This window comes from Scleropages formosus, chromosome 5, assembly GCF_900964775.1.
Source record: "Scleropages formosus chromosome 5, fSclFor1.1, whole genome shotgun sequence".
NCBI lineage: Eukaryota > Metazoa > Chordata > Actinopteri > Osteoglossiformes > Osteoglossidae > Scleropages > Scleropages formosus.
This window is the reverse complement of record NC_041810.1, coordinates 6,877,542-6,892,246: the sequence shown is the minus strand read 5'-3', so window position 1 is coordinate 6,892,246 and position 14,705 is coordinate 6,877,542. Positions and strand designations below refer to the sequence as shown.

The window sequence follows — 14,705 nt, the reverse complement described above, 5'->3', positions numbered from 1 at the left end:
ACACAGCGCATCACATAATAATAGTGGTCCAGGTGGAACAATCCGTCCGCATTGACAGTGTCCCATTAGGTGGCAGTAAAGCACAGTGCCAATAACGGGTATGACTGTACGTACTTATAATTACCGTTATTAAAAAGTGTTTTAGGAGATAGAGCAACATCCTGAAAAGAATTAATATAATACATGATGTGACAATGTGATCCACTACCAGTCGCTTCTGTGGTACCACTGTGAGGCTGGGGTTCGGCTGCCCTCTTTCTCAGGTGCTTCAATGAAGTGGTGGAGCAGGTGGAACTTGCTGTGGTTAAAGAGCAGCTTCTCCTGGTCTCTGTCTCCACACAGCGCAGGTCACCAGTCGAAAGCCCGAAATCAAAGTGTTTCCTACCTGTCGTCAGGCTGCAGGGGGGCCAATTGCTTGACGATGGACCTGCCGCCCATGTCGAGGGGGATGTCCAGCCCGGCGATGTCCAGGATGGTGGGGACCGGGTCAACGTAGACTACAATGTGCAGGTTGCTCTGGGAGACAGAAGCAGGACGTCATGCACAGTGTTCTCGTACCCAGTTCCCATGGACACTGCAGTTGACGTGAGTGTCCCTTCGGCCGTCTAGTCTTGCTTGTCCTGCCTCCATTACCGCAGTTTGTGACTGCCACCAGGCAGATGTAGCCCTATTCACTTTACAGTGTGTCCTCACTAGATCCGCTTTTACCATACAGTGTGTCCCAGTGTATCCCTGGTCACTTTACAGTGTGTTCCCAGTGTCCCACAGACAGCACTCACGTGGCGCTGTGCTCCACTCCAGGTCTTTGCATGAAGAAGTGAAGACGGATGTCAAACTCATGAACTCGTCCAAATGTCCTTCACATATGATGTTTTATTGAAACTTGAAGTGCAAAAACACCGAAACCCATACAGTTATGATTGAACAATTCTTAAAAAGCATCAGTCTTTTATTATATTTTTGTTTACATAGAAAGAAGCTGTACTGCAAACGTGTCAAAAGACTTCATGTGTCATATTTTACTGAAAATTGTAGTACAACAGTGTGAAAACATAGAAAATCATGTTCAAAATGTTTTTAAACACAAAATAACTATTTCGCTATTGCAGAGTTTAACAAAGAAACAAACCAAACTACAGTACAAACTTTTCTTTGTAGCTACTTTTCAATTATTGTTATTGTTCATATAAAAGTCAAAGTAAAGTTTACTGTCATTTCCACAGTATGTTTAGGATGTACATAGGAGTGAAGCAGCACTTCTCCTGGACCACAGTGCGAACACAGAGGACCACATATGCTATTACTACTACAATAATTTACAATAACAAGCTACAAAACTAAAAACACAACAGAATCTTGTAGTGTCAACATTGAAATATACAAAATTTGACACAATTATATGTTCAACAGTCAGCATTTAAGTATCTGTTATAAATGATATTTTACCAAGTTTGTAATTCAGTGTAATAACACTGAATCATACAAAATGATGACAAAAAATGTGTATCACTGTTGGTAAAAGATCCACTACTTTAGTAACAACTACACACACACACACACACTGTCTGAACCGCTTGTCCCGTACGGGGTCGCGGGAGCCGGCGACTAACCCAGCAACACAGGGCATGGGGGTGGAGGGGGAGGGGATACACCCAGGACGGGACGCCAATCCGCCGCAAGGCACCCCAAGCAGAACTCGAACCCCAGACCCACCGGAGAGCAGGCACAGGCTAAACCAGATGCGCCACCACGCCCCCCCCAACAACTATATATTACACTTATATATTGTATCTATGGGGGTGCGGTGGTGCAGTGGGTTGGACCAGGTCCTGCTCTCTGGTGGGTTTGGGGTTCGAGTCCCGCTTGGGGTGCCTTGCGGCGGATTGGCGTCCCGTCCTGGGTGTGTCCACCCCCCCTCTGGCCTTACGCCCTGTGTTGCCGGGTGGGCTCCGGTTCCCCGTGACCCCGTATGGGACAAGCGGTTCAGAAAATGTGTGTGTGTGTATTGTATCTATAATATATACTGTAAGTATTAGATGTGTAAACAATAAATAAATCTACAAGACTTGATCATCAGACTGCTACCCCTCTCCACCTCTGCCCACTTGGTGATCCCACACACAAAAGGTCCAAAATCAAAAGCACAAAGGTTCTCGGTTCTGGCTCCGATGCGGTGAGACAACCTCCCCCTCTCACTCAAAACTGCTGAAACTCTCTCTACGTTCAAAAAGGGTCTTAAAACTCACCTCTTTCGGACTCACTTCTCCCCTGACCTCTTAACTCCATGTAGCGTGTAAATGTTCACGCACCATAACTTTGAGATGATACCTGTTGAACAACGGATAAACCTTCATGCAGCTACTCCTACAACATAATGTAAATGTCTATTAAAAAAAATATATATATATATTATTAGGAATGTGATTAGCAGCTGTTGATATTTGCATAGACCTTTATGCAGCTACTCGTGTGATGAACATTGGTTGGTACATATGGTGGAAAGAAACAAGGTGTACTTAAGAATCACACGATTGCAACTATGTCTCTCTTTCTGCTAATGTAACGAACACATTCACATTGTATTTTCTATGGGGGCGCAGCGGGTTTGGCCGGGTCCTGCTCTCCGGTGGGTCTGGGGTTCCAGTCCCGCTTGGGATGCCCTGCGATGGACTGGCGTCCCTTCCTGGGTGTGTCCCCTCCCGCTCGGGTCCCACGCCCTCCGCGTTGCTGGGTTAGGCTCCGGTTCGCCGCGACCCCGCTCGGGACAAGCGGTTTCAGTCCACGTGTGCGCGCGCCCGCAGCCGCCAGGCGGAGCTCGTTCCCCTCCGCGCGCACACAACACTGACTGATCGTCTCAACACGTTCGCCTCAGGTTTCCTGCTGCTCCTTCAGGAAATGGCTTTTCGGCTCATACCTGGGAGCGTTTTGACATGATTAATAAACATTTACACAACGGAGGCATTCGTTTAGAGATATTTCCCCTGCACGTCCTGATTTCAAGTTATTTGTACAATTGAGTGAGTTCCAGTTCGGCGCAGAGTGTTTTGTTACTGAGCTCACGATGTTGATGGGCACTTCCAGTTTGTAAGTAAATCTGAACTGGCGCGGGTTGCGTTTCGCACGTAACTGGTGAATTCCACCACAGAGGTGCTGCCGAGCGGACGTTTTCATCGCTTCACCCCTTTAAATTTATATTTATATTTAGACCGCAGCGACCTCTTCTTCCCTCAACCAGCAGGAGCTTCCAGCTGCCGGACAGGAAGCGCGCGCACCGCTATCCCACGGCAGCGCCCTTGTGCGCATGCGCGGCGGCCGCTCCATTATTGTCCGACAGAGGCGGTCGGGGCGGAGGGAGCGCGCGCGCGCGTCGGCTGGGAGAGACGCCCCGAGTCGCGCTCTTCAGCGCGCGCGCAGTTAGCGGGACCCCCTTCGCTCGTTTCCTCCCGTTAACGACGCGGATCAGGCTGCGCTCGCTGCGGTAAGTCCATACAAATGACCGCTCGTAGCCGCACCTGCGTCCGTTAGTGACACGGTGACGGTGCGCATGACAGCTGGCGTCTGCAGCACGAGGCGTGATGCCATGGCATGGATGGCACGGTCGGTCGGCATCTGATCATCATCGTACACGCGGAGAGACAGTTTTTTTTTGGTGGCGGTGGGCTCCGCTACAGGGGCCGTATCTCACATCGTCGCCCTAGTTTATATGGCCAGCGTTTGTCACTAGGAGGGATGTGCGCCGCGAGCGCGTGCGACCCCGCGCCTCGCTGCTGCTGCTGCTGCTGCGGGACGTGCTCGCGCTCTCCGCTGCGGAGGCTCGAGGCGCCGACGGGCGCGCGTCCGCGGTGGAGACGCGGGACCCTCCCACTGTGGGACAGTTACAGTACCGTATCTGCGTGATACATGTCGTTATTGCTAAATAAATGTGTGTGTGTTGTAATTCGTGTTCCCTGCTCATTCATTGACATTTCCCAGAGGCAGGAAAAAATCAGTCGTCGAAACATTTTGCCCGCAGCCGCCGGGCCTTCTTCTTCTTCTTCTTCTTCTTCTTCTTGTTGTGGAGCCGAAAGTCGGTGAGGTTCCTAGAGCAGCAGTAGCACCACACCGGATACGTTGATGAAAATATGAATATCTTCATCATCATTGTACATCCGATCCGTCCATACACACTCACTGTACTGAGATGCAGTGTTTTTTACATCCATTCATCCATCCAGACATATATGCTAGATACGGGTATGTAGATCATGTAACAGGGTGGGGGTGGGCAGCAGGTAAGTCCCCAGTGTTCAGATAAACCTATTAGCCCCCCATATCAATATTTGTGTATAACTCTTTTGAGTATTATTGTTACTGCCCCATATACATTTGTACTGTGCATCCATGTAGAAATCCTTAAACCACCTCATGCTCCTTTTTTTTGAAACTCGATAGGCTTACAAACATAGTGGTACTTATAATACACAGGGATGTTTTTCTTGCACTTCATGGTTATGAGAATGTGGATTGCAAAGCATCTGGAGCTGTGCGTTATTTCAGCATGACGGACATTCACCCGCTGCTGCTTCGCTCGACTGTACTAGCGTTTATTAACCCGAGTATATGTGGCATCCCGCTCACCTTGTGTCCTTTCTGAAGGTTGCTACGCCAGGGAAAACCACTCTGGAAATGTCCCACTTTTACCTGCTGACTAAAAGAGAACAGCAAAATGTAATATAATACACACACACACACACACACACACACACTGACTGAAACCGCTTGTCCCAAGGGTCGTGGCGAGCCGGAGCCTAACCCGGCAACACAGGGCGCAAGGCTGGAGGGGGAGGGGACACACACCCAGGATGGGGCACCAGTCCATCGCAAGACACCCCAAGCAGGATTTGAACCCTAGACCCACCAGAGAGCAGGACCTGGCTAAACCCCCTACACCACTGCACCCCCCAGTGTAATATGGTGCATTTCAAAAGTGTTCAGGTCCAGCAGACATTTGCTTGTATTGCTGGATTACAAATTATGCACCCACATGACATGCTCAGGTAACTGAAAGGCAAAATTAATTTCTCTACGGATATTGTAAACAAAGGCTAAATGTGAAATTTGGTTGTATGAATACTCAGATTTCACACCTCAATATTTGGTAGAGCCTTTGTAGCATACTGGTTCGGAGTAATTTTTGGGCACTTGTCAAGTTTGTCTCAGCTCATGGAAGCTCTTTGGTCAGTGCTTGTGGGCTCTGGTTTTCAAAGCGTTACACAGGTTCTCAGTGGCGTTGATTCTGAAAGTTTGACTAGCCTTCTCCATCTTTCTCTTCCTGAGCAATTTCAGCGTTGCTTTGTCTCTGCTTTGGATTATTGTCTTCTTGAAGGATGGATTTTCTATTAAGCTTTAATTTTTTGCAGAAACTGCTTCTCTTGTAACATCTCTCTGCATTTTGTGCCATCTGTCATTTGTTCAGTTCTAACAAGATACTCAGTCCCTTCTGATGAGAAGCATCCCCGCAGAATGATGCTGCCACCACCACGCTTCAGTATAGGGTTGGTGTTTTTTGAGGTGTGGAGAGTGTTACTTTTGCATCACAAAAAAGCATTAGATCACAACACCCTTTTCTGTATTCTAGTGGAATCACTTTGCTGCTTTTAGATGTGGTTTTGAGTGGCAGCTTCTTTTGTGCAAACCTTTGATACAGGTCATTATTATTCAGATATTTGTGTTTAAATTTATTGACATTTTTCTCTGCATGTTAGTGAAAAATTCTTAACTTTTGCAGGATTCTCTTTGGTCTTCATTTTCTTGACTTCACGTTCTGACAAAGTTGATGGGGCTTCATTGTACACAAGTAGAAACATCCAGTTACGTTTTCATCTACCAGGAGACAAGGTTTGAATATTTATGTAAGCAGGAAATTTCACTTTCAACCTTTGTTTACAATATCCCTAGAGGAGTAAATAAATTTTCCTACTATGTATTTCCTGTTTAGAGATGTAACTTTGCAATTAAAATACTAATGGAACAAAGATGTTACTGTTTCATTTGTTAAACAGCAACATTGGAAATATTTGTGGGGTAGTTCAGAGTAGTTTCACAAGATGCTATACAGTTAGGCCAACTAACAAGTTAGTCTTGCTTTGTGTGAGGTTACAAAATGGGGTATTTTTATTCACAAATCACAAACATGTAGCCTGTTGCAGAAATATGCATGTATATCTGGTACTTTTGAGTAGCATTTGGAGATTGAAATTAAATTCCTGCAAAGATAATGTAAAGAAAATGAATCAACAGAAGTCATTGTATTATGGTTTCAGGATAGCCAGAGTTTTCTTCAGAGCCCCGAAGAATGATAAGGACATATCTGTAGCCATTATACTTAAAATTTAACTAAAGGGGGGTGTTTTGTGCAGGCTTTTGCACCTGTCTGTGTTAAAAAATAGATCTGACCAGCTATTCATTTCTGTCAGCTGTCACAAGAACCTTCTTGATCTACTTGGTTGTGTGTATAGGTCATTTCATAGTAAAATGTAGGGGTATTCAAGAGTAAAAGTCAAACATTCAAGGTGGCACGTGTTCCTTAACTCCAAGCTTGTTTCTGTATGTCTCATGCTAGCTTCTTTTACCTTTTTAATTGTGAAACGCGAGCACTTAATTTTTCATTGTTAACTTTCCGCAGTTTACCCTGTACGTTGCTCCGTTATTGTTATTTGTAAAAATGTTTTCATTCTTGAGTGAATGTTTCTAAAGTATCCCTTTGAAAAGGATTGGGGTTGTGTTTAACTCTCTTTCCACTCCAACCGTAGGAGCACCCGGGGACCTTGGTCTACTGAATTATGAAGCACGGCTGCACTCCGACCATCTCAGGTTACCGTTGCCGCCAGTGCCAGTGTTGCAGCCGCTAGCGGCTGGGTTTGCCCCAGCCTGCTCATCCATTCTCCGTACCCTCCGAAAAAGAGAAGAAGCCCCCCACCACTCTGCCCCCAACAGCTGCTGCCTGGACACACATGATACATACTTACCATTCCCAAGCTTGCATCTCATGGCGATGCCCCCTTGCTGACCCTTTGAAAATATAGGGGTCAACCCATCAGGATAAAAATAAAAGTTGGCCATTTTTTTTTTGAGCTGCAGAAACCTGTGGTCAGCTCTTTGTTTTTTGCTCCTTCGAACAACAGCCGGTGGAGGTGGGGTGGGGGCCACCGATGGAGGCCAACATGGAGTACTGTGTGGCGCAGGTGATGCAGAAGGACATGGGGCGGCGGCTGCAAGTGGGCCAAGAGCTCATAGACTACATTAGTGACAAGGACAAATCCCACGATTTGGAACAGGATCAGGCTGCTCTCGACAAACTGGTGGACAGCATTGCCAGCTCCTGGGTCAACTCCAGCAACTTTAAGGTAAGGCTGATGGTCCTGCAAGGAGACAGTCTGCTTATTGCTTCTGTGTGGTTGCCTTCGTTCTGGACCACTTCATACTGTGCGTAGTGAAATGGTACCGTTGCCTGAACAGCCTGAAATTGATCAAGCACCAGTTATTAGGTATTTCTTGTTACGGAAGTATTTGTATTTAATAGAAATATGGAAGTGATCTTTTTTGCCATGTTTAACTCATAACTATTATTTGTATATACTGTATGCCCTGCAATGGACTAGTGTCCTGTCTGCTGTGCACCCTGTGTTTTGTGTGATGTTTCATGAGAGGCTTTGCACTGCTGCGATGCTCAATTGAACAGTTAGGGCAGTGAATGAACAATATTTTTATATAAAGCAGCTGTGAATTTTGCCCATTTAAATGGCTGCATCCATTCTGATTGAATACCCTGCCTAAGGATATTACAACAGGGTTCCTTCTGAGATCCCCGTGCTACAGGTTATGAGGTTGTTACCTGTTGCACTTTTAACTGATGACAGACTAATCCAAAAATCGGGGAGTCTTATCAATCTGGTGCCAATATTCCATTAATGTAGAAAAGAGACAGTGTCCTGACATCTCAACATCAAGATTTTATACATCTCATTCCAGTACGTAGCAGTAACATACTGTATGTACAGATATGTATCTGTACGTATCAGACCCAGGGTGAAAGATCTCTGTGTGAACCAGTTGACCCCCCCACCCTGTTGAGATCAATATTCAACCAATGGATGAGCACAGAACTGCGTGTACAGGCTCACTATGCTCTGGATGGGTGTCATCCCGTGTTGTTTACATGAAATTCTGCATTGTGTTTTTGCATGTGCTTCTTATTTTTGTTGATTTTCGGAGCAACGTTTGTCTTTATTTTGGCTTCAACGTGCACCCAAAGGAAGGAAAACAGCTTAAGATAATACACCAGGTCCTCAGTTTTATGAACACAGTAGCAACTGGGAAATGTGTTTTCAACTTGATTTATTCATACATCCCAATCACAATCAATAAAAGACTCACAGCCATTATTCATGAGTTAGATTCTGTAAAACCCCCCCAATGAAGCTATAATGAATTAAAAATTCACTATAGAACTTATGCCATTTTCATCAAGAGCTCATTACATACAAGGTTCCTGTTCTGGAACTTATCCGAGAAGCAGGGTACGAGGCAGAGCATACAGGGCTTATTTATTTTAGTTTTATGAACAGCACGGTGTCGCGGCAACACAGGCAGAGGCGGTACGACAAGAAATGAAAAGTGGCCTGGAAATTATTATTGATACTCCTTAGAAGTTCTGAGAAATAATAGTAGATAAAAAGCGGACTGCTGTCAGGTTTCTCAATCTTTCCATCGCTCATTCAGTCAGTTTAAATGGAGAAAACTACTCAATGTGCAGTTTGTTTTTCTACTGTGTGTATTACACTAAACATGGTAAAGATAAGGAAAAGCAGGGGCTTGTCTAATGAGGTTAGAAAGAAGGTAAAGGTTACCAGACCTTCACCATCTCCATCTCTGCTTGATGCTTCTGTGAGCGTTCTTGTTAATATTATTCAGAAGTGTAAGGCCCATGGGACTCTTGCCAGCATCCTTGGACATGGCTGCAAGAGAAAGATGGCTTGAATAGTGGTGGAAGAACTGAGGGAAACGTGAAAACCATTGAAGCTGACCTTCAAGCTCAACGTCGCACCACCCATCGGTCTCGATAAAAATGGGCTCCGTGGTGAAAGACCCCGCTCATGAGGGAAATGCCAAAAAGCCCAACTGGAGTTCGCGAAAGTGTTGGTTGATGAGCCACAGTTCTCGTGGGAGAATGTCATTGATGAAGGCATCCATCCTTTGGACAGTGACACCAACTCTGCTACTATGCTCCAAGTCTAGAGAAGAACTCCATCAATACCATGAAACGTGGTGGAGGCGCAGTGATATTTTGGGGTTGCTTTGCCATCTCTGCAACTGGGCGCCTTGAATCAGTGTACGGTACAACGAAATCAAAAGGCATTCAAGGCATTTTGAAGAAAAGTGTCCAGGGAAGTGTCAGAAACGTGTCTCTAAGTCGCCGATCACGGTCCTCCAGCAGGGTAATGACTCGAAACGTACCGCAAAAAGCACCCAAGAATGGATGTGAAGGAAACATTGGATCGTTGTGAAATGGCCTGCTGTGAGTCCTGATTTGAGTGCGATGGTTGGAAAGAGGTGAAACTCGCAGCTGGGAGAAGGAATCCATCAAACCTGAGAGAACTGGAGCAGTTTGCTCAGAAAGAGACCAGTGGGGAAGTGTGGAAATGCCATTCAGAGGTACAGAAAGCACCTGCTTGCAGTTATTGTCTCCAGAGGCTGCGCTGCAAAGGTTACAGGTCCCAATATTTTTGTCTGTGCCATTGTCATTTTTCATAAGTACTTTGGTCCGTTTCTAGTTTGTTCCTAGAAAACTGCACTTTTTTTTGGGTAAAAAAAAAAAAGCAGAAGGGTACCAGTACTTTAGTCCATTTCTATATAAAATCAACAAAAACATAATAATGGAGACATCTTTAATCGTTTGCTGAGTAGGTGAAGATGTGCGATGTATCTATACAAAGTAAGAATTTTTTTCCAACCCTTTTTTTAAAACTAATTTAAGCTTCAGTGCCAGATGATGACTAATTCACCCCATAAGCATGTGCAGCAGGCGTCATCTTCTCCCCACATTCAAATTCTATTACTCTTTTTATTTTAGTCTCCATTGCAGTAGTACTGGCATTATTACAACTTGCACCATGACCAATAGATGGGAACACTGTGGATACGACGAGAATTATGGTGGGCCCTCACATATTCTCTTTGGGTGCGTTTCCATCTTTCATGTGGATTTTCATGAACAAATTCGGTTTGGAAAATAGGAGATGGGTGCGTACAGGTGGTCCCTGACTTAGGATTTTTTCGACTTTACCATGGTGAGCTGGTGAAAGATGTTGAGTAGGAACCGTACTTCGAACTTAGATTTTTTTCCCGGGCAAGTCATATGTGGAGCGATACTCTCGTGATTCTGGGCTGCAGCAGCGATCCGCATTTCCTAGTCTGCCACGCAGAGGTGTGTATTAAATGCATTTTTGACTTCCGATATTTTTGAATTATGATGGAGCTCGCTGAACATAACCCTGTCGTAAAATGGAGACCGCCTGTACTTATAAAGGTGTTTCCCGTTACACGAAACTACGTTGTTCCTGAAAACAGTCTGCCCACCAAGAGTCTTAGAGTTCAGACAAATTTCTTTAAAATTTTTGGTTTTAAGTCAACATTGAATTTTGTAAGAGTTTTTTGAAATGTGTTTTAGCATTTTAAAATGTATCAATCAATTGATAAATTAGTTAATTTTTAAAGCAGCGTGGCCATTTTGGTGGTCGTCTGGCCGCTGGCGTGGTGAGGAGAAGAAAAGCGGTTGCCTACATCGGGTTTAGGAACGCCATGGTTCTAGGAGTCCGAGCAGTGGTTTCAGAGCAGGGTTGTGAATCGTTGCTAGAATGGAAAGCTATCGATTGGGAGGGTTTATTAAAAGCGCTGCCCTCATCATCGCATCACATGTCTAAGTTCACTGAAGAGCGGCGCTCTTTTTTGGCGCCATGGTTATTGCTCAGATGGATAATGGGTGTATCGGTTGAGGTCTTGAGAGACTCTTTATGGACATGTGGCTCTGTGCAATGGACATAAGTAAGCATTTTGACTGGGTTTTGTGTTCTGATGATTGATTTTGCTGCGCTGTCCGGTGCTTGGTGACTGGACTGTGACGGTTCACTTGGGGCTGTTGGCAAGTTCACATCAGGCAAGCGGGACGGAACAACGGGACTCTGTTGTCACAGTTCGATTGTGCATGGCTTTTGTCTGCAGGGCGTAGCCTCAAAAGTGTGTCATGTTATAGAGCGTAGCTGATCCAGAAGGTAAAGTACAACGTGTCTGAATACCACAAAAGAGCTTTTTTGGGGAGTGTTTATTAAAGAGGTATTTTTTTATGGCAGCATAACCAGAAACATCAAATGTCGTCATTTATTGGGTTTGTTCTGAAAGGAGGTGAGAAGATAGTACAGCCCAGAAGAGTCGTATAACAACCTTTGTCAGTATTTAGTGATTATTTATTTTTTTTCTTGTGTCCATTTGTCTTACACATAACCATGATCCATTGGGTTGCCACTGAAAAGTCCTTCCACTTCAGTTTTACGTTACATTTATTCATTCAGCTGACGCTTTTATCAAAAGCGACTTACAATGTTAAGGTCACAGTTATTACATGCTTACAATCATTTACCCATTTATACAGCGGGGTAATTTTACTGAAGCAATTCAGGGTGAGTACCTTGCTTAAGGGTACTACAGCCAGAGGTAAGGCTCAAACCTGCAACCTTTGGGTCCAAAAGCAGCAGTTCTAACCACTACGCTACCAGCTGGCCTGGTTTTGAGTGGAAATGTCATTGAACGATTGGTTCTCCCAGTGTAACTTTGTTTTTGGGGTGTGTCTAATTCAGAAGACACTATTCTGTTAAAACCAGTGTGTGCTCAAGTACATCTTGTTAATCCACAAGAGGCTTGTGAGCAAGAGTGAACGTGCACAGTGGAACAGGGCAAAACCTGCCTTCGCAGCAGTTTTTACCGCATTATAACTGCAGTTCTTTATCATGCTGTGAGATGCAAGTATTAACACAGTAAAGTAATCCTGAAGAATAAGGAAGAGAGAATCCTTCCGTAATGTGTTCTGTGCTGAAATCAGACAGTGAAATTATGCCAATTCTATGTTGCACGTTGTCACCAGCAAATTGTGGCAAAGTGCTTAGTGACACGATTTTCGGACGAAATCCATCAACTGAAAATAGCCAGTTTCAGGAGAACTGAAAATGATTCCCTGGCACATTCCTGCAGGGCCCCCAAACTCGTGTCAAGCGACAGAGCTCAGGTAAGCGGTGCACATGGAGAGACGTGGTCACTGGGGCTACGTCCGTCGCGCTTGGGGCGACTGATCAGAGGGGTACGTGACGTTACTAGATGGTGCCGCAGGAACGCGTTCTCTCTTCTTATCTCTGCATTCTGATGACGAGTCCGAGATCCGATCATCCATTCTGGATGAGTCCGAGATCCAGATGCATTAAATTTGAGCGTTTTGGTGTCCACCGGTGCAGACTGCAGTTTGACGCTTTTCTCGTACGAAATCGGTGACCCTCGGCCCTATCATAGAAGCGGGGTTCCAGGAAGGTAACATCGGGGACTGAGATTTATTGCTGCCTGGGCAGGGCAATGTTGAAGACTTATTCAAGTGTAGCTTTTGTAGGATCTTGTTGAGGATCAGGGCTGAACATACTCTGGGTTCTCGTTGGAGCTCGTTGTGGGACACGGAGCTCTGCTGCAAGGCCGCGACTCCGACACTGGACAGCAGACGTTGGAAACGGAGGTTTCCTTCTGTTTTGAAGTCCCCACTTAAAAATGAACAAACGGAAAAACAGAGGAACACAACACATCACACAAGCTTTCCATCCGTTCTCCTCCCAAGGTTTCTTTCTGCTCCCACCTTGAGTTCACGCAACTGCCTGTTTACCTGTTATTTCATTTTTAAGGAATAAACCGCATAATTGGAATCCCTCTTCTAAGCTTAAAGAATTTGAGCTCTGTAGGAGCCAGTGACATCCCAATGCGGTGAAATTGTGGTTTTTTTTTTTTCCCACCCCCCCAACACTTCATCAGTGTACATCCTACAGGCCCCTAAATTGCTGATGTAAAAGCATTGAGTACATAAGAAAAGTTCATGTAATCCCCAACATGCTGGCTCAGTTCTCCAAATCTGACTTGCAGAAGCTACTAAGCTGCCGAGAACATGCAGTGAGAAAATTATTTTGGAACGAGAAGGAAAATACGGACGTAGTGGACAGGACAGCTTCATGTCCGCCCTTCATTTTGAGTGTGACGGTCAGTCTGCGTTTACCGGGTACCTCGCCTTGAGAGTCACTTGTCTGATTTTTACCTTCGGGAGGTGCTCCTCAGCTAAGTGACTTGCAATGACCTGGACTAACGCCGGTCCTCCCATTTACCTTATTGTAATATTCTCGATTTCCAGTTTTTGGTGGTAACGTGTGTTGACCACGGCGCCGTGTGCGCTGTGATAACTTGGACCGGCCACGTTGTCTCAAGCTGCCACACTTTTTATCTTTTTATTGTTTCCGTGTCTAACGGTGATTTGATTGCGTTTCGTTTACTACAAAACTTTTCTTTTGCGATTCCCGTCAGGTTACTTTTTTTAAAAAATGGCCAGCAAGCAAAAACACGAGGGCTCATTATTGATTAATGAATCGCCGTACAGTGTGTTTACACTCGCTCACTCAGTTTCCATTACAGCTTCTTCTGGGACCAGTCTGGAACCTCTCCTGGAATCACCAGGGGCTTGTCTGTAATCACGGTAGTCATAAATAATTACCCGTACAGTACTGTATTTTATTTCATAGTTACTCTACTGTATTATTATTATTATTATTGTCTTTTGTATACAGCTACTCGTGTTGTCTATGCTGGTTTATACAGTGCAATGAGACAAATTGACTGTGCTGAAAAATCACGTGTCTCCATCCAAATCCCTCCTTTGGTTGGTGTCACGCATCATTGTTTAGTTCTCCGAGATGTGCGCTTTGAAAATGAGTGTCTGCTAAATGTATACGTGCAAATTTGTGATTATTCAATACTAGTATTTCTTTAATATGAATATTGCATGAAATTGGTGGAGAAGAATAAGAAAGCCTTCTTATACAGCATAGCGTTCGTGCTTGTTGAGTGTGGTACAGCCTCACGTTTTAGGTGGTAATAGTGTCAGAGGATTTTTCACTTACAGTATGTCGACATCAAGGCCCAAACACAACTGTACAAAGAAGAGAAAATGTGCAAATGGATAACTGGTATCGTAGTGGTTACAGTTACTGCCTTTGGACCCAAGGGCCACAGGTTCGATTCCCACCTTTTTCTGTAGTACCCTTGAGCATGGTACTTAGCCTAAATTGCTCCAGTAAAAATTACCCAGCTGTATATAAGTAGTAGTAAGTCGCTTAACATTGTAAGTTGCTTTGGAGGAAAGAATCTGCTAAATGAATAAATGTAAATGCTCAGGTTTCAATACTCTGCTTTTAGCCAGTTGAGTCTGAAAGTGCTAAAATAAAGCAGAATGCTATTCTGAATGGTCTAATTGTACTGAAAGGCTCATCTCGTCATGCCTGCAGGAGACGTGTCGCAGTTTGCTGGCAGCAGAGGCTGCTGTTTTTAAAACTGAAAACAAAAAAAGCCATTTACTCTGCAGGAAGATAAAATTA

General features: G+C 44.8%; 1 protein-coding gene across 13 annotated transcripts in view; it reads left to right on the top strand.

The window, feature by feature from the left end:
* Window positions 1-3,331: 3,331 nt before the first annotated feature.
* The window catches only part of LOC108930825 (CLIP-associating protein 1-B-like), a 75,638-nt gene continuing 64,264 nt past the window's right edge, over window positions 3,332-14,705 (top strand). For 12 of the 13 annotated variants that reach the window (XM_029251671.1, XM_029251667.1, XM_029251663.1 and 9 more), the window contains exons 1-2: window positions 3,332-3,478; window positions 6,792-7,385. In XM_029251671.1, coding sequence (XP_029107504.1) covers window positions 7,191-7,385 — 195 coding nt within the window. In that variant the 5' untranslated portion in view covers window positions 3,332-3,478; window positions 6,792-7,190. Of the gene's footprint in view, window positions 3,479-5,455; window positions 5,551-5,767; window positions 5,892-6,791; window positions 7,386-14,705 lie in introns of all 13 variants that reach the window. The other variant, XM_029251660.1, reaches the window with a different exon arrangement.